Here is a 15,688-nt window from a genome sequence, read left to right as displayed (position 1 = left end):
AGTGGAAACTCGGCATTAGTATTTATTTAGTACTTTATTTTGAAAGTGGCATTAGTCACTTCATACCTCGTGAGCTTAAATTACCGGCTACTTGTAAACGAATGCATCTGTAAATCGTTATATCGTCATAAACTAACGACAAAACCTTTTCGGTTTAGAAAAACCTTGTATTGAATGTAGCTGGGATCAAGAATTAGGACCGTTTGCACTACGTCTAGTTAACACTAATTGGAGATACATGCTTCAGTTAAACACAACGACTGCTTTATCGATCACAGGTTATAGTTATGCTGGCTGTCGATAACGATGTTTAACTGGAAACTTCCAGACATGTTGCAAACGGCCCTTACTGTCTGTGGCACATTTTAAAGATCCTACCTACTAAGGAGACTGAGGCTAGAGAAAGGAAATAATCAACACAAAGTCCGCAGATCCATTTTACAACCAAATTTTGGCGGCCTTCCATCAGCTCAAACAAGGCACTCAGAATACTCCTTAACAAAAATGCGCCGGATATCACCCGACAGTCCTATTCTCTAATTCTTCTCGTAGGTTGTGGACCACAACTACCTACAGATGGCGTGAGAGAATACCTCCTGAGTACCACGAAACACTTGTCTTCGGAAATACAAAGGTGCCACCCCAAACGCGTTATCACATCTGTTTCGACTCCAACCTGATGAAGGATTAAAAAACTGCCTTCAGCATAACGTTATTCAAGTTATTACCAAATTCGAGGAGGACGCTAACTGCGTAGTCTCTGTGCAAAACAAGACTCTTTAATATCTTCGAAAATCGTGTTTAACGGCGCATCTCGCACATCGCTATGTTTATCGCGTTCCCTGTCGTGAGCTAAGTGTCGTACAATGTAGGGACAAAAGTTGTGGAGAATGAAATATGCGAAACAACAAAACAAAAAAAAAAGAACATTAATTTATTGAATTTTCCTGAGTTCTGCACGAAGTTTAGAAACTATGTACACTGCCTGCAAAAAGTATTGGCACAGCAAATTTTTCACAATATATATAACAATTTTTATTCTAATATTTTTACGCCAATTTTGAATAAAAATATGGTTTATTCTACAACAAAAAACATAAAATATAATTCCTAAACTTTGTGCAAAACTCACGAAAATTCAGCAAATTTTCATGCAAATTTTCAAATCTTTAATCAGATTTTTTAGAATTTTGCAGATTTGTAGCCCAATCAATTTTATTATAATAAAGTACAAGTTTTAAGTAGCTAGGAATAACCGTCGATTTTTGGCAATTTTTTTTCACGCAGTCCCTTCCATACAAACTTTTTTTTTCGAAAATACTTTATATGGAAAAAATGCAAAACACCTTCAACAAAAAAAAAATCTCAAAAATAAATGCGATTTTTGACTAACTCCGATTTCCGAATTTAATGGGCTGCAAAACTGCATCAAAAAAATTCTAAAAAATCTGATTAAAAAGTTGAAAATTTGCTGAATTTTCGCGAGCTTTGCACAAAGTTTAGGAATTATATTTTTATGTTTTTTGTTGTAGAATGAACCATATTTTTATACAAAATTGGTGAAAACGTTGCTGTGCCAATACTTTGTTCCGGGAGTGTACATAAATTTTTATGCTTTTGTTGCATTTTTACTAAATTTTGATGACTTCTTTTGGCATTTGTTAAATTTTCCTGATTTTTTTTCGAATCTACTATATATATTTTTGTAAAAAATTTACAAAAAAATATATCATGTATAAAATTACAGGTCCATTCAATATCAAAGAATTGTTACAAATTTTACTAGTACTGGGAAGTTTTTACTAGAAATGCATTCAATAACCCAAAATATTTGCAAGAGAGAGCGAATTCGAGAGCGTAACAACCCGAGCTGCAAATTCTTGCAAGTAAAAATTTTACTAGCAGGAATTTGCAGGAGTCAAAAAGTAAGGTTATGTTTCAAATTCAAATGTAAACAAACTGTTCAAGAGGATGATTTGATGAAACATAATTAGGTTTTTATGAGTGACGGTCTCAATGAAACATAATTAGTGAAATGAATATATGGATGAAAAAGTTAAATCTATTGTATATTTTTTTATTTTTATTTCCAATAAAAAAAAATTGTGCGCCAAAACTTAACCGGTAGAAAGTGTCAAAATGGCTTAAGTTGCAAGTTTTTAATAGTTTTGCGTTCAATAACTTTTTCTGAAAATTTTCTCTTGCTCTCAATTTTACTCTCTGTTTTTCTTTTACGCTCTCGCTGGAAAAGTTATTGAATGGACCTTATAAATATTGGCTAAAATAAATGTGTATTATTTACGTGAGCGCCACTCGCATATCGAAACATGTGCTATTGCCGGCGATTTCCTTCTTCACTGCTTCTCACACAATTTCTTAATAAGCTGGTAAGAGCGCACGTAATTTTAAAATCGGTACGAAAAATATTTGAAAAGAAAATTAAAAAACAAATGTTCAACAATACTAAAGCCAAGTTGAAAGCAGCAACAACAACGAAAACCCCATGTGACATAAATAAATAATGACAGCGCGCGCAGATTGAATTGGGGTCAAGGTTATTGCTATTACTTGGCACGCGCGAGTTTATGGTTTACCGGCCGCAGTCGCTGAACTAGTGAAATGTGTATGGAAATTTTACTAATTTATTGAAGTTTTATAATATGTAGTTACTTGGTTCGGTGAAAGGCATATGTAGATATGTGCATGCATATGTGTATATGTATAAACCCTGCAGTTAAAAATTATCAATTGATAAAAATAACCAGCTTAAGCTTTTTTGCGGGATTTCACTATAACTTTTATTAAACAATTTTTATTGAGCTTGAGGCCTGTTGGAATATATTAACTACCTTGATATGTACTCAACATATATTCATTGTAACCTAATTCTCTGTATGAGTCAAAGAAAATGTTCAACTGTTAAACATTTTTAATTCCAAAATATACTTTCATTCAACAAAGATCTTTATAGAAAACTTTAACTAGTTTTATTTCCATACGATCCTTGGACTTCTAATAAGGCCGTTTAAATTTCCACAATAATTTTTCATAAAAATGGCCAAAAAATAACAAAAAACCATATATAACTTTTAGTTAACTACAACAAGCTAACTTGAAACTAGTTGAAAACTAATGCAGGAGTAATGCATATGTAATCGAGGGATTGTTTTCTTTAAATAAGTTTCTATTTAAATATCCTCATACAAATTTTACTTTGAATACACTTTTTTCTGCACTTTACAAATACTTTATCGAATTCAGGACAAATAAAATGAATGTCCAAAATTGTGTTAATTACAAGTTAGTTGGCACATATACAGAGGTAACCAACCGCGGAAAATATACAGATAATAGTGACCCTTTAGTTCCTTCCTAATCAACTTCAAGTTTACTTATAGTTAGATACATTTTCTGCAAGATACTAGGGCTGGGTATATCCGTATTTTCGGATAAGTGTGTTTATACATATGATTTCACTTGGTTATCCGGATATTTGGATTTTTGAATAGATTATTCGGATTATCCGTATATTAGAAAAATTCGGACAGAACTCTCAGCCCTGCTACATTCAGGTGTTTTGAAGAGTTTTGGACAGCTAAGAAAGCGATTTTATCTGAAAAAAAAAAATCAATTTAAAAATATGTTTTATGTACCACATATGTATAAATGGACTAAAAAGTAGAGAATAATTTTTTCTACACCCATAGAATTTGTCTTTATAAGTTTTGATTTTAAAATTTTGTCAAATGTCACAAACAATTTATGAGATTTAAAATGAAAATGTGATAAGGCCAGTATGCAGCTCTAAAGAAAACGGTCAATAAAAAAATTGGCATTATTTCGTATGTGTTTCATATCTGATACTTCACCAGCCTGTTGCCTTCATGCGGGATTTACATGAAAGATACAATTTTAAGCCAATGTAAACGCTTTCTACTATCTTTTCAGTCCTCTCCTAAACTGAGACTGATAGATTACGTAGACGTTTCAATGTTCACAATACTTAAGTCAATTTCACATACATACACAAATTCATATTGTCGCGTATCGTCATTCTGCAAAACCGCGTAAGTGACATTTGCTGCCAAAAATTGGATTTGCTCACACAAGCTCTTGGCTCAATCCTTATCCATTCGTCCTGAAATATACTAGCCAAAAATGCGATTGCTTTTTAAAAAAGAGAACCAATATGAAATATGAGTGTTTTACTCTTTAGAAAATAATTTATGCAATGCGGTTGATACGCGGTTTTGTTCTTTAAACGACGATATGTACAAGCAAGCAATCAATTTAACCTGCTACTCCATCGATTTAACTTTTTACCTTGGTACAAGTTTGTAATTAGCGAAACGCAAATTGTCTGGAAGCATTGTTTTGGAATGTGCTCGTATATAGTAGAAAGATAGATATCGTCGCTTGGCGTGCAATACAGCGTATATAATAGTCCGAAAATTTCAAAAAAGTGCAAATAGACTTATTTTCTTTTAAACTTTTGAATGGTTTTCTAACTGAACTTATAAAATTTGTGAAATAGGCTAGCACTGGGAAAGGGTACCGAAAATAATTTTTTTTCTCAGCCACCGTATATGCGGTATTGCACACCAAGCGACGATATGTTTGAACATACGTGGACAAAAGTGTTCGTCATTTATCATATCGTCATTTGGCGTGCAATACCTCATATCCGCCAAATGCAATATCACGTATAAGGTGGCATAGAAAAAAATTATTTTGGTTACCATGTCTCAATGCTTCTCTACTTCACAAATTTAATAGTGTATAATTATAGTAGAAGCTCATATTTAGTAAATTTAGTTAGAGAACCATTCAAAAGTTTTGAAGAAAGTTAGTTTATTTGCCCTTTTATGAAATTTTCGGAGTATCCTATAGCAGGAAGAAAGGAAACATTTTAAGTAGGCAGGAATTGCCTATATCAAAGCGCTACATGGTTTTGACAGTAAACGAAGCATATCAGCTTTTTAAAAAGGAACTCAAGGATTTTGACATTAGCAAAACAAAATTTTATGCGAAAAGACCAAGATCAACGGTAATAAGGTTAATTGACTTTTGCACCAGTATGCGAAATAGCGTAATTGACGTTATTTCCGTTCATCTTGTTACCTGTCACATACTATCTACTCTGGCCTTAAGTGATTTGTATTATTTACAATAAACCTCATATTTGCATAAAAAAAACGAGTGTGTTTAAATTCTTAAATAAAAAATTTTATCTCATTGGAAAAAATCGGAACGTCCGAACCACTTTGCACAGTTTTTGACAGTTATTAAACATCGTTGGGATGTTTAAGTTGACGCAATGGTTATGGCTACTCATTATTCTAACAACCATTTTTTGTACCGTTAACCGATTCGCAGAATTTTACAAGAATCATCAGTCATCTTCGATACGAGTTCCATTTTGGGAACGTCCGAAGGGGTTCTTTTAATCGCTATGCACTTACCATACATATAACATTTGTGGAAAATATTTTTATTGGTTTCAGAAAGGTATTGATGATGACCACTCATGACAAAAAAATTGAGTTCATTCAGAGCCTACTATAGGTTTTATGATGAAAAAACCAGTAGATCTATTGTGCCCTCAGTTCGTCACGAAACCTCAGCTAGCCCTAGAGACTCTATAAATCTCAAAAAAGATCCCGGGAGTTAGCGTTGTATGTGCTCTCTCTTGACCACAGATGCCCAGATGCGGAGACACAGAAGCGACATAGGTCGCTTGAACAGCCCTTCTCATTGGATGAGATTTAAAAAAGGATACAATACATAAGCGGTGATTACGCCAAACATCACTTCGAAGTAGTACATATCTTTGTAACGATCCAAAACTTTGGCTAGCATTTTAGCATCCTGAATATCACGGGGTATTTTAATGTGTTGCTTCTCCGACCTGAAAACAAAAAACAAAGTAAAAATTAATGAAATAAAATTCAAAAGAGAGCTGCACAACTGTGGGAATGTGAGAATGTATCTTTGTATATGTATGTATGTATGTATTTATATATAAGTATATTTGCATTTCCAACGACAGTTGTATACACAAAAAAAAATTACAATAAAATGTTTATTTAACACTTGTCGCTGCTTGGCACCGCCAAGTGCCAGCGTGGTGTTATAAGAACACAATCTTTTTTTTAAATTTATTACGTTATGACGTAGTGTATACATACATATATGCATGCATATGTAGTTATTTGCAATTTCGCAGCCACGAGTGCAAATACAATTTCAGTTGGATATAGACTGCTTTCTTTTAAAATTACAAAATACATACTGGCCACAAAAATTATTAAAGTGTAATATGTATTAAGGAAATTACATTGAGAAGAAACGTGACGATGGCGTCTGCAGTCTAACAGAGATTCGCAAATATGAAATTTTTAGCAGCTGTAAATTTTTTAGTAGCACGCGTAATGCAATAAATTAGATGACTTCATACAATACGAATTCAATTCAGATGTTTAAATTTGAGGCGGTGAAGGTATTATCAGTTAAATAAGTAATTAAAATTATTATGTCGTTATCATTATGTTAAGCTTTTGTAGAAAGATTTTTTTCACAAGACAATTGACCGATAAGTCTTTAGTTTTTTAAATGCATGCATGCTTCCGTTACGTAGAACCCAATGTCGTAGGAACGAGTCGTTGGATTATAATCGTTTGAAGGTCTACTTCTTTTCGAAAAGTCGGGCGAAAGGTTACTAGCTATTTTTTAAATCGAATGTGGTATCCTTATAGCAGTGCAAAATCTATGAATTGCAACTGAGATTACTGTTTTTGTTGCATCAGTATACAAAATTCCCAGGAATTTGGGGTCGGAGGCGCTGTTTCAAGTCGTTCCTGCTTTGTAGAAACCAGAACTTTGAGATCGATATACTCGAAAACCTTTAGAAACATTCAACTGGTCATGTAAAAATACAAAATGACACATGCTAGGTGGTTTTGTAAAAATCGCATATACAGTATCGGTCATATCAATAGCACCACCATTTCAAAGTGGTATTGTTCGCCAGTTATACTTATATGTTTAATTATCTATTTTTTAGAATTTTCATTTAAAATACAATTCATTCTCTAACAAATCCCATATAAACCCAAGATTAAAACTTTGTAAAAAAACTAAAAAAATTCAATAAATTGTCACCCAAACTTCAAATCTTTATCTCAAGAGTGTAAGATTCAATTTAAGTCTGATAATGTGCAAGTTTCAAGTGGCTTAAAATTATTGTTGATGTTTTAGAATTTTTTTTCGCATTTGCTTTCATACATTACATACAATTTATTTTTATAAGAAAGAAACCAGCAACAGCTTCAGAAAAAAAAAACCTATCATTAACCCTAGCATCGTAAGACAGTTTTACCCTACGTTATTCGTAACAGACGTAGAATGAAAATATAAAGTTTTAAAAGCATTATAAAGCATTAACCGTCTAAGTCGACTTAAAAAAGAATTGACTTAGATATGCTATCGTATTCTGCAACTACTATTCCATGTGTAGGTGAAATCCCCTTCTCGCCAGCCAGGCTATTTAAAAAGTTATAAATGAACATATTTTGGTTTCCCCATAAGGTTAACATTACAATCCAAATGTTTAAAACATTTTTTCTCGAATTCAGGTTTTTCGTCTTAGGCGATTTTTGCTTATGACCATAGAAATACAGAAAGCACTGTCGAGCGCACACAGCGATAGGGCATAACGACTAAAAATAACGGGACTTTTTATGCGGCGTACACCTAAAATTTACGTACATATATTACGAATGCAGGGTTGAAATATCACAATTAGCAATTAATTAATTGTTAATTAATACCACTACAATTAACAATTAATTCATTTTAAATGTTTAAATGTCTCCTCTACAATTAAGGAACTTACTACTCAACCGATCATCATGAAATTTTGTACACTGATGTCATTTAGCCCAACTTAAATTATAGCATAGATTTAATCCCGGATATACAAGGGGGCGTGGCACCGCCCATACAAACTGAATTTTTCATACTGCATATCGCAGGAAATATTTATGATACGAGTACTGGAATTTGGTATTTAGATATATAAAATCGATTCCACACCCATGGAGGAAAGTTGCCACCTGTTTAAAACATCAAATTCAACTTGAATTAAGGGATTTATTTATTTGAAAATGATATTAAACAAATGGATGTAGTGGAGTTTAAAAAAGTTGTAGTTTAAAAATATTTTGAAAATGGTTGCCACCTATTTGAAAGGTCACATTTAAATTAGTTATTCGCAAGCTATCTGAAAAATTAAAATATGGATGTCGAACCAAAGATTGTTAAGAAACTTTCAGATTGAACATTTGGAATATTATTGAGGTGTTTTCCTAGGGTTGCCTCCCGAAAAAAATTTAGTTGAATTAATTTAAACAAGTTACAGCAATACGGGTGTCAATCGAAATGTTTTTGAAAGGGGTTGAAGTTCTAAGCAATATGAAAGATGGTTGCCACCTATTTGAAAAATCAAATTCTACTTGAATTAAGGGAATTAGATATGTGGAATATGTGTCACAATATAGGTGTTAGACCAAAGGGTTTAATAAGGTATTAGTTGGAAAATATTAAAATTCAATTTCAATTATAGGAATTCGGTAATCTGAATGCATATGTTGTATGCATATGCAAACAGTCGGCTCTACGTAACACTCCCCAAAAAGCCTATTGAGAATTTGTCACAACAACAAACTGACAATAAAATTAAAATATATTTAAAAAGATTAAATAGTACATACATATGTACATACATAGGTATGTACTTCTATACATATGTATATACAGTCAGTCAATATAGTTTAGGTACCTACAGCGAATTTTTTGCAATACGGGTAACTATTTTCTAAATATATTATTTTTTGCTAATTTTTTATAAAAATATGGTTAATTATGCAACAAAAATCCTAAAATCAGAGTTCCAAACCTTGTGGCAAATTAAAGAAAGTTCTGCAAACTTTCATTTAAATATTGCACTTTTTATTTACACTCTATAGAAAAAAGTTGAGTATGCGGTTTTTAGCCCATTAAATTTTAGTATAATAAAGTGCAAGACTGAGGTAGCTAGGACTTACCATTGATTTTTAAAAAATTTTTTGGTGTCGCTCTTTTTTTCCATATAAAAAAATTATCGTAATATGTAGTCTGATATTTATAAGTACCTCAAAAACATATATGTAATACTCCTATATGAGCTAGTACCGTCCGAAAACACTACAGTACAGATATATCAATAAACACGTACGAAAGAAAAGGAACACATAAGTTTATAAATAAACATGTACACAACACATATACAAAAACGACACTCAATTACATGATTCAATTATTAAAGGTTTTGTAAGTAGCTTTTTTCTAAAATTTGGCACTCCCACCCACAGGGATGGTTTATGGAAGCAGGAGAAAAAGGGGAAGAATTCAATCACACTTCCTAAAATGGGAGCTAAATTCCATAAAAAGGTGTGGATAATAGTGAATGGTGGTATTTTAAAACAAAAGCGAATTTGATTTAATTTACATTGAATTTCTGTAGTCCAACGATGCTCAACCATTTTGTCTTGTTGGCGCCAGCGAATGAAGAACAAACATTTCTTCAATTTTAAAAACCCACTAGAACTTGAAGGGAGATCTCCCTATGTGAGGAATAAAAGAGTACTCCCCTTAACCTGACTTCTGAGCAATAAGAGAGATTTGTCGGTTTTGTACTCCTTTATTACTCGTTTAGGAGTCAAATAAGAGATCTCTTAAGCAAGCGACGAAATAATGCTCCCTGAGGCATGATTTGGGAGCAGTAAACGAGATTTCTCGGTTTTGTACTCCTGTATTGCTCGCTTAGGAGCTTAATGAGAGATCTCCTAAGCGAGCAATTAAAGAATGCTCCCTGAGGCATGATTTGGGAGCAATAAGCGAGATTTGTCGGTTTTGTACTCCGTTATTACTCGCTTAGGAGCAAAAAGTGATGTCTCCTAAGCGAGAAATCCAAGAGTATTCTTTTTGATTGATAGGAGAGCAATACGCACCTCACTCAAAAGAAATTTGTGTGTTTCGAAAAAATTTATTATACAAAAAAAAACAACAGAAAATATTTCTTATAGAAGCATAAGGAGCACACAATAATTTTATTTGGATAGCACACAGATTTTAATAAAAGTCCGTTGGTATGTACTTCAACTTTTGTTTAAATATATTAAGTATGTATTGTATTACTTGTAAATACACCCTTAAATACTTTTCAGATTGCGCAAATTAGTGTCAGCATTTAAGTGTGACCCCCGGGTTTTAAACATCGCATGGGTGACAAAGATGTCAGATAAGCGAAGTCACCTTCACAATTTCCCCGCTTGGTGGATTCCTGAACTGGCAAGCATCCTTGACACCCAGGAAATCATATAGGAGTACATACTTATATGTGCATATAGGTGCATATAATTGAAATCTTATCTTACCGTTTTGTTATTATTATGTTTTAATTTCATATATTTCTAAAATTAAGCAATTATGTAAGACGTATCATTTATGTTTTATTTTTAAGATCTTGTAATTTTGCACAAATGCACGTGATTAAAAAGTGAAATAAAAAAAATTTAATAAATAGCGAAATCTATTTGGCTAATGTATAAATGTTCGTTATCATTGTTCTCTTATTACTCCTACAGGAGGCTTTCGGGATGCATCTAATGGGAGCGCTCCTTTATTGCTCGTTCGGGAGGAATATGGGATGTTTTCTATGTGCACTCCCTTGTTGTCTTTTTGGGAGGTTTCTGGGAGGTAACTATGGGAGTACTCCCGTATTGCTCCATTAGGAGGTTTGTGGGATGATAATTCTATGTGTGCTCCGCGATTGCTCGTTTAGGAGGTAAAAGGGATTACTCCCCATCCTAGGACATCCAATGTTAAAGGGAGTATACAAAATTACATGCTTATACACAGAAGCATAGGGAGCAATGGGGAGTATTCGTATACTCCCAAGGGAGTACTCACCGAGCAATCGTACGATGCTCCCAAGTTCTACTGGGAAGTAAAAATTTCACTACTAACAATTTAAAAATGTTCTTAAAACTTGCAAAGATATTTGGAAAAGAAATATCACTGTTTTTGTTTTTAGGAGTAGGGTGGGAGTGTCATTGATAAAATTAGAGCGAGAGAAAGTTTTTCTTACAAAACCTTTCATTATTGAATCATGCATTTTCTCATTTTTAGTAAATGCGTGACAAACTTATGGGTATAAATGTGCGGGAATATTTATAGAAAAATTAAGACTAAAGGCGCGAATTAGTGACAAAACAAAATAAATAATAATTTATATGCTAATGATTTTGAAGTGACCAACCCAACAGATCGCAGAAAATACAAATATGTATATGTATGTATCTATATACATATCGTCGTTTAAAGCTAAAACCGTGTATCAACAAAAGGCAAAACCGCGTACCTATCAAGATAATGCAAAACCTCGTATGTGAGGTTGCATAAATTATTTTCTAGAGAGTAAAAACACTTATATTTCAAAATGATTTTATTTTTTTATAAAGCAATCGCATTTCTGGATGGTATATTTTAGGACGAATGGATAAGGATTGAGCCAAGAGCTTATGTGAGCAAATCCAATTTTTGGCAGCCAATGTCAGTTACGCGGTTTTGCAGAATTACGATACGCGGTTTTGTACTTTAAACGACGATATGCATGTATGCAGTACTTACTCATCCAATTTGGGAAATATCATGTATACGTAGACCATGACGAGCAAGCTCGATATAAAGATCGCGGCTAGTATGACTAGAGATCGCTTTGTTGCATTTCGCTCATCGTCGGACATTGCTTGCTTTTGCATTTTTGGAGGATTTTGTTTATCTTCCAACGCAGTGTTGGTCACAGACTGGGAGCCTGCCGTTGTCGCTTCATTGCTACTGGCCATTAAGCGGCCGGAACTGGATTGCATATGATCATTGACAGGGAGATCTGCAAAATAAACGAGGGAGAAGGCAGTTATTGGAGTCCTAGATTTCATTTTGGACATGCATATGTATTCGAATCTCGTAAAAATTACCTTTCGTTTTTGTTGCTGTGGCGGCGGCGGCTGTAGCAGTCGCTGTTTCAGCTGCTGCATCCAAAAACTGGGCGTTTTCAAACTCCATTGATGTAATCGAGGTCTTTAAACAACTTGCGCTTTTCCCCTTATTTATCTTTAACTTGGGCTAGAAACACGTTCACCAATCGCCAATGGATTCGTTTTAACACACACACTACCTTAATATATATTTATTTTCTTTGTTTCATTTTTCTATTTCACGTTTTTTTTTTGCTATTTGTTGACTTCCGTGTTTACCTATTGCACACTTCTACAAAAAAAAAAAAATTCTGTGCTGTAAAAATTATCACAAAATGCCAATTATAATTTATTGCTTGTATGGCACTTGCATTTTTCGCATAACTTTTTTTGTGCGAAGATTTCGACACTTGTATAATTGTGCACTTGTTTATTTATACCACAAATTCGACTGCACCTAATTTAAGTAATTAAACTCCGCCCTATCGCAATCACACGGAATTTTCCACCTCAATTTTGTTATTTGCTGTTCACTTTGCGAATGCCCTATCGGCCACCTCAAACAAATGAAATCCAATCAGCGCATGCAAGTGACTGCAGAGTCTTCTTCTTTTTAACCACAGAGATGGCAATCAACTTCGTACTGTCAACTTTGACATCAAGCACAAATATGACAGTTAGCTTGTTGATTGTCTAAAAGCACTGTTTGCATTGATCGTTTAACAACACTTTTAACCAATATGATTCGATCCCGCTCAGCTGGTTTAATTACAGCACATAAACAAATCATTCGATTTAAATTTAAACAACAAGCGGGAGATTACACTTGCCTCTACGGCAAAATGGATAGCTATTTTGCTGGCGAAATCGCAATATCCGCTTCTCAGGCAAATTTGGAAGTTACGCTTTTGGGTGGACAAAGTTTTCGGTTAGTATAGGTGCTTGTATTTTTTGCATTCTAAAAGTGAATTTATTTATCTTAGTTGGAGGAAAGTAGGATCAGCTGATTCCAATTTTCCGGAATTACATGGAGTTGCCTACAATGCATACTGGGAATTGAGCCAAAGCGCTGCTGCTATTTCCTACAAAGTTTATCCAATACCACAAAAGACCACTAAGTTTCCGCGCAAACATGACTACTACAGAGACTTGTTGCGTCGATATTTGCGGCTTGACTTTGATTTGAATAAAAATCTGGACAGTTGGCGTGCAGCACATGAACATTTTTCAACTATTACGCCGCACATGAAAGCGGTTCGTGTACTGGATCAAGAGCCACTTGAGAATATACTGTCGTTCATTTGCAGTCAAAATAATCATATTAAAAGGTAGGAGTTAGTATGGTAAAATCCGCAAAAAACTCTCAGGTTAGAAAAAGTATTTTTTAAGTTGTTGTTGTAACAGCAAACAGAGTCCCCAAAGAGTTTTTGGGGAGAGTCGCTTAAGTGACAGTCCTTGGCCAGATATAAATCTGGGTCGTTTCGGTTACGTAGACCCGGCTCTCGCGGGAACGGTATTTTTTAAGTTACCTTTATCCCTTTGAAAAAAAAGCTTCAACTACAGAGATTTTTCGATGTTAAGATGAGCGCATACCTTTGTGGTTTTGGTTTCCCGGATAAATCATTTACAAATGCGAACATTTATCGATTTTACAGCAGTTTTGAAGGCGCCGAACAGGCTGTGATGGTCAGCTTCAATATTTCTTATATTAATTAATTTTTTAATTTTAAGAAGTCTGAAATTGAAAATGTTGAGACATACATATGTACTGTTACAAAATCGCGCGTAAGGTTTTTTGTTGTTAATATTCGCAAAGTTTTAGATGCAAAATTTTTTTGTTAATGTATTAAAATATGGCTTATATTTTAGCAAACTTCATTTAAATCCAATAATAAAACTGTGTACGAAAGTTAACAAAAATCTCCAAAGTTTCAGCAAAGTCGCAAACTTTTTAATAAGAATTTCTAAAACAATTCAGCTATGCAGTTATATAGCCCATTTAATTTTAGTATGATAATGTGCAAATTTCAAATGTCTAAGAATTCGTGTTGATTTTTGAGATTTTTTTTTCTGACTTTCCTACGCATTTTTTCATATAAAAAAATTCTGAAAATACTTTAATGGAAAAAAATGCGTAGGACAGTCACTTGAAGTTCCAACATTATTACACTAAAATTTAAAGGGCTATAGAGCTGCATAACTGATTTTTTTTTTAGAAATTCTTGTTAACAAAAAAGAACCGTACGCTCAATTTTGTATGTAACAGTATGTGTCTTAAGCTTATAGAATATTCAACGCCAGAACGGGCAACTGAGCATAAGTAGGCCCATTTTGAGTTTAAACATCCAAATATTCCTAATTTTCGTAGAAATCTACTGGGGTATTCACAACGGTGTCGTATTGCTGTATGTCGTAAACTTTAAACGCCTAAAAAATATATTACGGGGGTTCGCAAAGTACCATCAAAGTGATTTTATGCATTTTCGCTTAATTAACCACATAATAACAATAATAATAGATCGGCTCTTACACATATGCTAGTGTTTGGCCGAGCTTCTCCTTCGATTTGTGGTGTGCGCCTTGATGTTGTCACACAAAGCGAGAACCTACAGTTTTACGCCGACTCAGAACGGCGATTGTATTTTTATGAGAAGCTGTTTAACCACATAACCACATTACCTTAATTCACAGATATACGATGTTTTTTTTTTATTTGATTGTTCCAAAAGTTGTGATCGCAGGAGATCGGGCTATTCTGCACTTCGAAGATAATAGGAAAAGCAACGTACTTCAAGAATTCAAAAAGAAAATGCCGACATTCATTTCGTCTATCTTCTGTTGTAATTCATGATTGAATAGCGCGATAAAATAATAACAGTGCTCCTTGTGTTGTGTTGAAAGCTTACACAGGACAACATTGATTTTGGTGCGGCAAATGTTAAAGCTGTGTTTGATAGGATTTTTTTGTGCATATTACGAAGCCGTAAGTATAAAGTTTCCATCAGGTCCAGATTTTGAGAAAGACGACGTCAAACTGTCAAAAAATCGCGTTTTTTGCAATATTTTAGGAGCTCTAACAAAGAAAGAAAACGTGATAAAAGCTTCCACTTGGGCTTAAATCTAGAACTCTCGACTACTGCCCCTGAAAATACCATCCCTGCATCTTGACCCAAAGGTCACTTATAGTCATTTATTGAACAGCAAAATCAGATTTTAACAAAAAATGTTTTCCAGTATTTTTTTATTGTTCAATAAATGACTATAAGTGACCATATATCTATAGCTAAGAGAACAAAATGGAAACAAAAGTTTCCGGAACGATCTGACAAAGCACAAAACGGGAACAAAAGTCTTAGCAACTGTTTCTCGAAGAACCATTTGCGAACTAAATTCTGAGGTACTTTCTGACAGAGAACGAACTGGAACAAATCTTCTATGAACTATTCGCGAAGAATAGAAGCGATAACAAAATTTTTCTCATAGCGTTCCATTAGTTTGGAATGATGGAATATTAAAATTAAACAAAAAAGAACTGAAAGATAATTATGCAAATAAAATCAACGAAAGACTTAAGACACAAACTTTTCTTGCACAGAAAATGAACATTTTTT

At 33.7% G+C, this 15,688-nt stretch overlaps 2 protein-coding genes across 2 annotated transcripts in view; one reads left to right on the top strand and one right to left on the bottom strand.

Annotated features, from left to right (window-relative positions):
* The window catches only part of LOC118734501 (transmembrane protein 41 homolog), a gene marked incomplete at its 3' end in the record, with an annotated part of 14,684 nt that extends 2,012 nt beyond the window's left edge, over positions 1 to 12,672 (bottom strand). The window contains exons 1-3 of the mRNA XM_036464220.1: positions 12,078 to 12,672; positions 11,731 to 11,989; positions 5,780 to 5,908 (exon numbers count right to left, since the gene is read on the bottom strand). Coding sequence (XP_036320113.1) covers positions 5,780 to 5,908; positions 11,731 to 11,989; positions 12,078 to 12,165 — 476 coding nt within the window. The remainder of the gene's footprint in view (positions 1 to 5,779; positions 5,909 to 11,730; positions 11,990 to 12,077) is intronic.
* A 139-nt stretch (positions 12,673 to 12,811) lies between these two features.
* On the top strand, positions 12,812 to 15,005 carry LOC118733329 (N-glycosylase/DNA lyase-like). Its single transcript, XM_036462685.1, has 3 exons — positions 12,812 to 13,005; positions 13,061 to 13,405; positions 14,807 to 15,005. The coding sequence occupies exons 1-3, from the start codon at positions 12,818 to 12,820 to the stop codon at positions 14,847 to 14,849; spliced, it is 576 nt and encodes a 191-aa protein (XP_036318578.1). The 5' UTR covers positions 12,812 to 12,817; the 3' UTR covers positions 14,850 to 15,005.
* The last annotated feature ends 683 nt before the right edge of the window (positions 15,006 to 15,688 follow it).

The sequence above is a fragment of the Rhagoletis pomonella genome, unplaced genomic scaffold, assembly GCF_013731165.1.
Source record: "Rhagoletis pomonella isolate Grant_MI unplaced genomic scaffold, Rhpom_1.0 Rhpom_scaffold_00002, whole genome shotgun sequence".
NCBI lineage: Eukaryota > Metazoa > Arthropoda > Insecta > Diptera > Tephritidae > Rhagoletis > Rhagoletis pomonella.
The sequence above is the reverse complement of the archived record's forward strand: the minus strand, read 5'-3'. Positions and strand labels throughout refer to the sequence as shown.